Here is a 12,149-nt window from a genome sequence, read left to right on the forward strand (position 1 = left end):
AACCAGAAAAAAACAAAGTTCCCCTGGTTTGGTGGGTGGTGCGGAAACGAGCGCTTTCTCATTCTCCCTCCCTCGCTCGCTCGCTCGCTGCATCTTTCTCGTTTTTATTCCTGCTACTGCTAATCCTTACCTGGATCTGTAAGTTATTTAACTAATTGTTCTTTCTATTTCCATATATAACTGGTTTTTTCGATCCTTCGAATCAAATGCAATAATTTCCACCCAATTCGTGGTTTAATTTTTGTATATTTCATCTCTGTTTACGCTTCTGCAACTTCAGAGATATATCATAAACCCTAGATCTCGCTGTATTCGCCTTTGATTTAGGGTTCCGATTTTGGATCTCGAGGTTTTTGTTATATGACAGCTCCAATTTCGAGGTTTTGGAGGAGGAGAACTGTGAATTGAGGATAATTTGAGGGTTTTTAGTTAATAATTGCGTAGATCGTTAGGTTTAGAAGTATTATTTTCCATGGCTTCCAATCCTCCATTTCACATGATGGAGGATCAGACGGATGAAGATTTCTTTGATAAGTTAGTGGACGATGATTTCGGGCCTACCAGTTCCGACACTTTTAAAAAGCTTGCCGAGGGAAGCGATTCTGATGAAGCCAAAGCGTTTTCAAATCTGAGTATTGAGGATACAAGCGTGGATGATGGAGTTGAGGTGAAAGGCCAGAGTGAATTAGCATCCGGTGTCTATACAGAGGAAAGTAATGCATTGGATTCATCATACTCATTGGGACCCAGTGATGTCATCAAGGCAAATAATGATGTTATTGTATCTCAAGTTGCACCAGATCCTGTAGTGAGTAAAACTATTGAATCCTCGAAATCAGGCGTTAAGGAGGTAGGCTGGAGTTCATTTTATGCTGATTCTGTACCGAATGGAAATCATGGATTTGGTTCATATTCGGATTTTTTTAACGATTTGGATGATACTCCTGAGGCCTTTCCTGATTTGGATAATACTCCTCCTGAGGCTTTTCCTTCTTTGGATGATACTCGCGAGGCTTTTCCTGGGAAGGCCATTGAAAGTGAGCCTTTTCCTGGGAAGGCCATTGAAAGTGCCAATGTAGAGAACAAGGATGGTGTTGGATTGCATAATTCAGTTAGTCATGTGGAATATCAAGCTGGTGCACTAAGCTTTGAGGAATCTGTTGATGAGACTGCAAATGGGCAGGATCTGAACAGCAGCCAGTATTGGGAGAGTATGTATCCTGGGTGGAAGTATGATGCCAATACTGGGCAGTGGTATCAAGTGGATGATTTTGGTACAGCAGCATCTCTGCAGGAGAGTTTCAATGCAAATGCAGGGAATGCATTGGCCGCGGTTTCTGATGGGAAATCAGAACTGAATTATTTGCAGCAGACTTCACAATCTTTGGTGGGAACTGTGGCTGAGACTAGCACATCTCAGAGTGTATCTACTTGGAATCAGGTACCTCAGGAGACTGATAATGGTTACCCTGAACATATGATTTTTGATCCTCAATATCCTGGCTGGTATTATGATACAATTGCGCAAGAATGGCGCTCCCTGGAAAGTTATACATCATCTACTCAATCAACAACTATTCAAAATAATGATCAACAGAAGCAAAATGAATTTGCTATTAATGATGCATATTCACAACATAATAACAGCGTTTATGGTGGACATGAGCAAGCTGACAAGCATGGATCACAAGTCTATGATAGCCAGGGTCAGCATGGTATGTGGGGTGAGACTTATAGTAACTACAATCAGCAAAATTTGTGGCAACCTGACAGTGTTGCTAGGAGTGATACTGCATCAAATTTTGTTGTGAACCAGCAATCACAGAATTCTTATGTTTCAAATCTGTCCATGACCAATCATGTGGATCAGCAGAAATCTTATAATTCTCTGGGCACAGTTCCATCATATGACAAAATGAGTCAGGGTCATGTGGAGGCTAATGGTTTTATGCCTAATGGGAGTTTCGTTCAGCAGTTTAATCAGGGAAATGTAAAGCAGAATGAACAAATGAACGTGTTGAATGATTTTTATGGCAGTCAAAAACAAGTAAATGTTGCCCAGCAATCATATCAGAGCAGCCAGCAGTTTAATTATGCACCCAACACAGGGAGATCATCGGCTGGCCGTCCTCCACATGCATTAGTTACATTTGGATTTGGTGGGAAGCTCATAGTAATGAAAGATACCAGTTCAAGTTCTCTTGGAAACTCATCATTTGGTCAGGTGAGGCCACTGAAATAATCTTTTTGGTAATTTTCATTCCCCTTTATGATGCATATGGTTGCAAGAATATACAGAGAATATAAGTTCTTGAAAAGTTGATATTTGTGCTGATATCTTGAGGGAAAAGAAAAAAAAAAGGCAGTCATTTTACTGATTCTTTTGAACAATCTAAAAGCTTAATTGTGATATTTTTTTTTTGTTATTTTATAATAAAGGAACTTCCAAGTGGCTCAATATCTGTTCTGAATATGCTGGAGATTCTCTCGGGCAGTACCAACAATGTTCAAAGTGTTGGAGGAAGTAAAGAGTTACACAGTTATTTTCATGCTCTTTGCCAAGAGACCTTTCCAGGTCCATTGATGGGAGGGAATGTTGGAAGTAAAGAGTTACACAAGTGGATAGATGAGAGGATTTCCAATTGTGAATCATGTGACATGGATTATAGAAAAGCTGAAGTACTCAAATTGCTACTCTCTTTACTTAAAATAGCATGCCAACATTATGGAAAACTTCGATCTCCTTTTGGCACTGATGCTTTGTCGAAGGTAAATCACTATGTTCTTTTTCAGTAACTGCCATTGGAAATTGATTTTGATTGCATTTATTGACTACCAGGTACCAATGTCTATTTCAGAACATTCCTACTTAGGCAAAGGCTATATTTTATGAAGTGGGAAAAATGTTGTTTACGTTTTTATATTTTGTAAGTGCTTTTCATGTTACCTTGCTGATGTGCATAATAAGTGGCCAACTTCCAGGTTCATAAGAGTTCACGTATCTTCTTAACGTAGAAGTTGTTTGGTAGTAGTACAACAAGCTGTTATGCTCCATTCTACTGCAAGGTGTTGAAAGAAATACTTCTTGACACTATTTTCAACTTCATTAGGTTCTTGTTTAGAAATATAGGTGGATTTTTGTTTTAAAAAATATTAATTATTTCCTTAATTGTTGCATTGTTTGGTATCAATTAAGGAAAATACATGTGGACCAAAAAATGACTATAGACAAAATAATGAGATATGTATGGATGTCCAAGTACATTTGATTCCCTTTCTACACCAAACACAACCTGAACATCTAAGATTCTTTCACTTGTAGAGATCGTTTGGAAGGGGGAGTATATTTTAAGAGAGAGAGAGAGGGGTAAGCTCCATCCTTCTTATCTAAATCGGAAAGATGCTTATGTCTCATATAGGGTGTAAGGATAATGCAGTGAAGTATTGGAAATTTAGAATTATAACAGTTGAAAGTTGGAATTAGTTTTTTATTCTTATAGCTTCAAAATTTAACCTCACTTCCTTTCATTCCTGTCCAATATTCCATCACATTAGAGCTTCTTTCTTCTGTCCCGAACAAGAAGAGGAAAAAAATTTGTATTAGCCTTTTTCCATCCCTATACTTTATTAACGTTTTTCCTTGCCCAATGTGTATATAAACCTTCCGTCTTTATATGATGTTTATCTAGGAAAAGATGAGGTGCATTGTAATAAACACATTCAAGTTACAAGTACAAGAAGATTAAATGACCTTTAAAGTAGACCTGGCTGAAGAACACTTAAAGAGCATATGGTAGGGTATTGAAGCCCTGAAGTAGAAAGGAGGAGGTTGTTCCATGCAAAAAAGAAAGGGAATCTGACCTTTGTTTTGCCTAAGGCGATAGTGCAGTCTCCTTCAGTATATTTATGTGAAGCATTTTGTTACTATCTCTAGTGATAACTAGTAACACTTCATTTATTTATTTATTTATTTTTTCTTTTGAATGAATATAAATTGCTTAGCTTCATCTATACATGTCATCCATTTTTTTTCCAATACGATATCATATTAGGAAAAGCTGGATGTAAATATAATTTATTTCTTGTCGTGTTGTTATTTTTACTAGGAGAGTGATGCTCCAGAATCAGCAGTTGCAAAGCTTTTTGCGTCTGCCAATAGGAATGGCACACAGTTCACGGACTACAGTGCTTTAAGCCAATGCTTGCAGGGTTTGCCATCTGAAGGACAAATTCGGGTATCAATGTCATGCACTTTGCTGTCTTGAAATATCATCCTACAAGGTTCTAATTTTTTTTTTCTGTTGTATTTTAGGCAACAGCGTCTGAGGTACAAAAACTTCTGGTTTCTGGTAGAAAGAGAGAGGCTTTACAATGTGCCCAAGAAGGCCAGTTGTGGGGACCTGCACTTGTGCTTGCAACACAGCTTGGTGATCAGGTTTTTACCTGTTGCACTTTACTGGCTTTGATTTATTCGGTTGCTACATGTTTAAGGAACACTTACAGATATTTGCTGCTGTGTGTGTGTGTTCGCATTTGTCTGTTGGGTGTGCTGGTGGGATAAATGGCAGTTCTATGTTGATACTGTCAAGCAAATGGCACTTCGCCAGCTGGTGGCAGGATCTCCCTTGCGGACATTATGCCTGCTAATTGCAGGGCAACCAGCAGATGTGTTTTCTACTGAGACCCCGATTACTAGTGGCCCTACTAGTGCTATGTCTCAGCAGCCAATCCAGGTGATATTTTATGCCTGTATCTTTTTACTATATACTGTATTAAGCATTTACTATCTGTACTATGCTTTGGATTTTGACATGAAAAGTAAACTGTTTTTGGCATTATATAATTGAGTTGGAAGTGTTCTGCTATAAAGAACAAAATTTCCTATTAGAATCAAAAGGGATAGGGCTTGTTTTTTGGAGTTATACTGATAAATTCTGCTGATCTGCCACCATTTATATCCAAGTTCCTGTACAAAAGCTGTATATAGTCATCTTTAATTCAATTGAAAGTGTTTTAAGAACTTGTGTACCTTGATACAGCTGTGATTTTTCTTTGACTTCACAATTAGTTTTCCATGTAAAAGCGTCTGCCCGCTGTAAGAAAAAACATATATGGTTGTCTTTGAATATATGTAGAATTAATTATGAATATTTGACAATGAAATGCAGTTTGGGGCAAATTGCATGCTTGATGATTGGGAGGAAAATTTGGCTGTAATAACTGCAAACAGAACAAAAGATGATGAGCTTGTGATTATACATCTTGGAGATTGCTTATGGAAGGAAAGAAGTGAGGTATTTATCTTCTTTTCTTATTTATTTGCCAGCTTCTATCCACAATTTCTCACTGAACCTCTCTCGGATTTAATTCAGATTGCTGCTGCACACATCTGCTATTTAGTGGCAGAAGCCAATTTTGAATCATATTCAGACAGTGCCAGACTCTGTCTTATCGGAGCTGATCACTGGAAGCATCCTCGAACTTATGTTAGTCCAGAAGCTATTCAGGTGATTCTTGGGCCTTGTTTAGATTGGGAAAGATAAACCTATTTTCCTGAAAACTTTTCCAAAAAAATTGGAAAGCAGTAACTATTGACACTTAACAAATTTTCCAAACGAAAAATTGGAGAACAGTTTCCTTTGTTTTTCAAATTTTGGTTGGAATCAGCGTCATTTTTTTTAAATGTATTTTAACTTCTTTTTTGTTTTAACATCATATTATTTAATAGTAAACAAAAGACTTTATAACATCATATTCTTGAGATTATTTTAATTTTAATCTTACTCATTTATTACTTATAATCCATAAATTTTGTATGAATACATAGTTAATTTCTCACAAGTACTAGGATTATCATTAAATTATTTTATAAAAAATCTATTTCTTTTTCTTTAGTTAATTCTATATTTATGCTATATTGTATTTTGTCAACATGTAGATACCAAGTTTAACTGCAAAACATTATTATTTTTTATTTAATCACTTCCACATCTAATTTTGTTTGTTCTTCTGATTCATTGAAATTGTTTCATTCAGCATTTTTTAAATAATTTATATTCAATCCTTGTATTTTATTTATTTCTAGAGCTAATCACACTTTTCAAATTTTATACATAAAGAAGATAGAGCATAGGCATATTGTATAGTAAAAATGGATTAAAATCTCTTAAAAAGAATGGTACAGTTGGAGAAGTCATTGCAGATCAATTATTAATTCTAGTATTTTTGTTCAGTTTTACATTTATGTTAGTTTTTAATACTCTTTAACTTAAATTTGAAATTAATTTGATCGCTTTGTTGAATTGAAAGTTATTGATTAGCTATAACTTAATATGTTTACATTGAACTAAATTAACTGTGCAACTTTTATAAAATTGATCTCATATACTAAATAATTCAAAAATAAAATAAAATAATAATAATCAATTCAATATTTAAAAAACTTGGAAAAGACAAGAGAATTGGAGAAATAACACGGGAAGTGTTTTCCAAAACTAAACAACACCTTAGTTACTCCTTATTCTTTTTTTTTTGGTTCATTTGGATGAATGCATGCAAGCACATCCATATATATTGGTAATTATATCTGTTCTGTCTGTTTGTTTATGTGGTAATGGCTTCTTATAATACATTATCTTTATGCAAATTTTTGGGTTCTGACCGGGTGAATACATAAAAGGGCGGCCTGGTGCACTACGCGTCGCTTGGGGAGGGGTCCCACTACAAGGGTGTACTGTGGGCAAGCCTTCCCCTTCCAATTTTTTAGCAAAAGGCCGCTCCTAAGACTCGAACCCGTGCAACAACGTTTATGGTTGCGCCAAGTTAATATATTTATATGGATCATAATTTATAGCTTTATGAATGATTGATAAAAATTCAACTGATGTGAATAAATTCATATAACTGAAATCATCAAATAAGTATATCTTTGTTAATAGTGCTTTTCTGGGAATCTTGCTAATTTTCTTTGATGGATATATGGACAGAGAACTGAGTTGTATGAATATTCAAAGGTGCTTGGAAACTCCCAGTTTATCCTGTTACCATTTCAGCCATATAAGTTGGTCTATGCATACATGCTGGCTGAAGTTGGCAAAGTTTCTGATTCCTTAAAGTAAGTGTATGGAGATTTTTGCTTTATGTAATTCTTCCTTCAGTTTTCTGAATATAGTGAGTTCAATCAGGTATTGCCAGGCAATATTAAAATCTCTTAAAACTGGCCGAGGAGCACCAGAAGTAGAAACATGGAAACAATTAGTATTATCCCTTGATGAGAGGATTAGAACCCATCAACAGGTTCTTATTTTTGTTTTATTTTTATTTTTATTTATTTTATATGCTTCGAGTCATGCTTTCTTCACGTCCTGTTTCTTACCAACCTAAGTTAACATATATTCCCTCTTCAGGGTGGATACACAAATTTGGCTCCAGGAAAGTTAGTTGGTGCATTGCTCAACTTTTTTGATAGTACAGCACATCGTGTTGTTGGGGGGCCTCGGGGTCTACCACCACCTGTTCCATCATCATCACAAGGAAATTTGCAAGGTAGTGATCATCATCACCAACCAATGGTGGCTCGGGTATCAGCTAGTCAATCAACAATGGCAATGTCATCACTAGTGCCTTCTGAATCTGTCGAGCGGATAAGTGAATGGACAGGAGATGGCAATAGACTGAAAATGCATAGCAGAAGTGTCTCTGAGCCAGATATTGGTAGAACTCCAAGACAGGTTTGTAATATAGGCCGTAGTTAGAAAATGTCTTTTGCTAACTGCTTGATATTATTGTTTATTATCTTAATGGAATGTTTTTGAGTTCTTGCTGACTGGTGGTGGGATCAGGTTGACTCATCAAAGGAAACCTCTCCTGGTTCACATGGAAAAACATCAGGTTCAGGCACAGCGTCTCGATTTGGTCGTTTTGGGTTTGGTTCACAGCTTTTGCAAAAGACTGTTGGGTTAGTCTTACGGCCCCGTTCAGATAAACAGGTTTGTTGTTCTTTCATGTTTGATTTTTGTTGGTCTTCTAATGAATTTTTTTTGTTTTTGTTTATTTATATATGTATTGGTTATCCTGTTAGTGATTATTGTTTGCATTTCCAAAGGCTAAATTGGGCGAGAAGAACAAATTCTATTATGATGACAAGCTTAAGAGGTGGATAGAGGAAGGTGTTGATCCCCCAGCTGAAGAAGCAGCATTGCCACCCCCACCAACTACTTCAGCCTTCCAGAATGGGACGCCTGACTACAACTTGAAGTCTGCACTAAAGAATGATGGATCTCCTCCCTCTAGCGGGAGCCCAACATTTAAGAGTGCAGCTCCTTTGGACCATTCTTCAGGGATTCCACCCATTCCGACGAGTTCAAATCAATTCTCAGCTCGTGGACGGATGGGTGTACGAGCAAGGTAAATTTTCTTGACTTCTTCTTCAGAGTGTAATGAAATAGTGGAACTGAATAAAGACTGGTATGAGCAATAACTGAGAAAAAGATGATATAAGCGAACTATCTGAATTGTTGGTTTAGCAGTCATTCCATTGACTTAAAATGCTCAATTTACGAGGGTTAACTTTTCCTATGCCTTCTATAAATTATTAAAAAGTAAACCCGCTTTAACCATTTTTGGTTCTCTTGTGGGAATAGCATGAATCCGATCTCCTGAATAAGCAATGCACCTAGTTTTGACATGGCCAAATTGCTGGCTCCATACCTAATATGTGGCGAAAAAATTTAATTATTATTTGGAAATGTAGCCAACAGCATTGTTTCATCTGTTGATAGTGAATTAACTGTGATTCCGTTCTCTCTCTTTCTGTCCCTCTCTATCCGAACATCTCAGTGCGATGTGAGGAGGTAATTTTTAATGGATATATCTCCATGATGAGATATATCTGTATTGTGATTCGTCTGCTTGTTTGGTCTTTTTTTTGGCATTTAAATGAGTGGGGCAACTAACTTTTTTGGACAATGATATTCGATGGCATTTGGCAGGTATGTTGACACTTTCAACCAAGGTGGTGGAAGCTCGGCGAAGTTATTCCAATCACCTTCTGTTCCAGCTGTCAAACCTCCTGTTTCTGTGAATGCAAAGTTTTTTGTTCCCAGTCCTCCACCAGCGAGTGAAAATTCTATGGAAACATTTGCAGAAAATGTGCCAGAAAGTAGTGGAATTGCTGAAAATCCTTCAACATCTGCTGGTAACTCCTTTGAATCTCCCTCAAAAATGAATATGCAAAGGTTCCCCAGCATGGGTAATATTTCAAGAAACGAAAATGGAGTAAATGGCAACGCTCCTGCTCTTTCATTTTCATCTCCTTCGAGACGAACAGCCTCATGGAGTGGAAGCTTCAACAGTCCACTTAGCCCTCCACGGGCAATGGAACCATCACCTCTTGGTGAACCAATGCGCCGGGTTCCATCATCATCTTTCATGCCAGTTGATCCTTCCATGGCAAATATGCAGATGAACAGAAATACCAGCATCGGAGACGATCTTCAGGAGGTGGAACTATAGAAGAGTAGTGAGAATGTAAATACCAAGTTTTGTTCGCCGTGATTGCTTTAATACTTGGCATGACTTCACCATGCACATTTCAAAGAAAAAGGCTCAGTATATGCACACACCAGCATTGGGATTCAGAGATGAAAGCAAAAATGTGGGTTTTCACAGTATTTTCCAGTTCCCTCTCCTCCTAAGATGTAAATCGATAAAACGGTTGGCATATAATTTTACCCTATAATCTCAAGCCTAGGTTAAATCTGATTGTTGCGGGTTTTGCCACCATCTGTTGCTTGAGGAGCTGGTTTTTGTTATTTTAACTAGAAAAAGAAATACAAAGAATGCGGGCGTGGGCACTGTTGTATAGTTGATTTGTTAATTTGTTGAAAACAGGAAATGTCTCTTGAGCAAGATCAAAGCAAAAAGGCCCTCACAGATCTTCTCGAGGGACAAACAAAATAGTGTACTCACTTCGAAAGAAAAATAAAACATTTTGCACAATTGTATTCCCACAACATTTTTATTATTTCTAATTACTGCACAAAGATGGTATCTGTATTCTGACTTGAAACTGCTATGGATCTTTCGTCTGGTTGTAGAATGACATTGTTTCGAATCATCATCCATCCCATCGATGTCTTAGATATTATCTTAATTTAAATTATTTTTAGTGCTTTTATTCTTGTTTACTTAGGTATCAATATCTATCATAAATATTGGTTTTTGGTGTTTGTCTTATCTTAACTAGTAGTACTACATAAAATTAGCAAAAAATAATTTGCAAAATCTTCCTTAAAACACGCAATGCATTAATGGTTGTTCCAACACTAGTTCCTAGACATTGCAACCAATCTTCAATCCCTCGGAGGGTTTCTAAGGGCCCGTTTGTTTTACCTACTGTTTACTGTTGCTGTTTGATGTTTGCTGTTACGGTTTGCTGTTTGCTGTTGCTGGTTGCTGTTTGCTGTTGGAAAAAGCTGTTTTTCCAAAAAGCAGAGATTCTCTGCTTTTGTAAAAAGCTGTTTTTCAGGTGTAAAAGGCAAACATGAGATCACTAACCAAACACTTAATGCTGCTTTTCAACTATAAAAGGCAAACAAGAGGAGCCTAATCAAACACCTAAAACTCTGCCTTTTAAAATAAAAAGGCAAACAGGAGGTGAAAAGTAGGTAAACAAACATCCCCTAAGTAAAAACACAAAGTGATATTTTAATGCATAGATGGTAGTATTTTGTTGGGTTCGCTTTCCAAAACAGCACATGTTTGTGTTTGTATATATGTTAAAGTTTATGCAATTGATAATTAAAATTGAGGGTTAAAACTATGACCCTGTTTAGTAAAGTGCGTTTTGGGATAAAAAGAGCGGTTTTGACCAACTTTAGAGGTTTAACCACTGAAACCGCTAATTGAAGTGTTTGGTGGAGAGAGGTTTGGGAGAGAGTTTTGTGATGAAAACGCTAATTTAGAAAAAGCTCTTAAAATGAGCTTTTTCAATTAGAGTTTTGCAATATTAAAATTAATGGACTTCTTTAACCCTAATAGATAGACTCCCTCTTCTCCTGCGCCAAAATTAATGCCCTTATTCGTCTTTTTGCACAAACCGCTATTATCAATCAGCTAATTTTTACCAAACAGGTCTACACAAACAGCTAATCAAATCAGCTAGTCGATTCAGCTAATGTAATCAGCTAACATCTAATGTAATCAACTAACAGCTAACCGCTAACAGCTAGTTCCAAAACATGGCCTATATATATATATATATATATATATATATATATATATATATATATATATATATATATGTGGTAGGGTGAGAACATTCTCCTTACGTGAGAACAAATATTAATGACATTATTATAAATACTTTGATATTTTCAAAAACACAATCGCCACTCCTCTGCGTTCAGTTATTCGTCGTTGTCGTTCAACGACTCTGGTCTTTCATTCGTCTCCGATTAGTCTCAGTCACCTCTTTCTTTCTTTTTCCATTTTATATATGTTGGTGGAATGTAGTAACTTTTTTAGAAATATGTTTTAAGAACATAAGACATTAGTTTAGAACTCAAGAGATTAGTTGTAGAACATAAGAGCATCTCTCACTCTGTAAAAATAATAGTGTAAATAATTGACTTTTAGTGATTTAAAAGTGATTAAAATATATCATCTCCAACAATGCTCCTTATATTCACTCCTTATTTATTATTTTATTATTAAAATTATTAATTGTTACTATATTTACCAATAATGAGAGGAGAGAGACTGCTTAATAATAAATTATTAATAAAAAAATAAATTAAAAGACACTAAGAGGTGGAGAGAGGCTCTTTATTAAGAGCATCTCCAAGAGACTCTTAGTGCACTCTCTAAAAATAATATACATAATTAACTCTTAGTGATTTAAGAGTGACTAAGACATATCAACTCCAACAATACTCCTTATATTCACTCCTTATTTATTATTTTATTATTAAGATTATTATTTATTGTTTTATTTACCAATAGTGTGAGGAGAGAGACTCATTAATAATAAATTATTAATAAAAAATGAATTAAGAGGCACTAAGAGGTGGAGAGATGCTCTCTATTAATAGAGAGGATGGAGAGGCTCTTAGTGATTTGAGGAGCCACTAAGAGGTTGTTGGAGCTGA

At 36.0% G+C, this 12,149-nt stretch overlaps 1 protein-coding gene across 1 annotated transcript; it reads left to right on the top strand.

Annotated features, from left to right (window-relative positions):
• LOC136210516 (protein transport protein SEC16B homolog) lies at nucleotides 1–10,127 on the top strand. The gene is made up of 13 exons (XM_066001800.1): nucleotides 1–2,224; nucleotides 2,440–2,769; nucleotides 4,107–4,235; nucleotides 4,313–4,435; nucleotides 4,569–4,733; nucleotides 5,169–5,294; nucleotides 5,373–5,507; nucleotides 6,987–7,114; nucleotides 7,185–7,296; nucleotides 7,407–7,730; nucleotides 7,842–7,988; nucleotides 8,105–8,406; nucleotides 8,991–10,127. Exons 1-13 carry the CDS (start codon nucleotides 473–475, stop codon nucleotides 9,511–9,513), a joined length of 4,296 nt encoding a protein of 1,431 aa, XP_065857872.1. The 5' UTR covers nucleotides 1–472; the 3' UTR covers nucleotides 9,514–10,127.
• The last annotated feature ends 2,022 nt before the right edge of the window (nucleotides 10,128–12,149 follow it).

The sequence above is a fragment of the Euphorbia lathyris genome, chromosome 1 (genome assembly GCF_963576675.1).
Source record: "Euphorbia lathyris chromosome 1, ddEupLath1.1, whole genome shotgun sequence".
NCBI classification, from domain to species: Eukaryota; Viridiplantae; Streptophyta; class Magnoliopsida; order Malpighiales; family Euphorbiaceae; genus Euphorbia; species Euphorbia lathyris.

Bases quoted from the DNA above. Each gene is read 5' to 3' on its own strand.
- LOC136210516 (XM_066001800.1), top strand. From the start codon at position 473: ATGGCTTCCAATCCTCCATTTCACATGATGGAGGATCAGACGGATGAA. The intron at 7,115-7,184 runs GTAAGTGTATGG...GAGTTCAATCAG, and splicing joins AAAGTTTCTGATTCCTTAAA to GTATTGCCAGGCAATATTAA. The intron at 7,297-7,406 runs GTTCTTATTTTT...TTCCCTCTTCAG, and splicing joins GGATTAGAACCCATCAACAG to GGTGGATACACAAATTTGGC.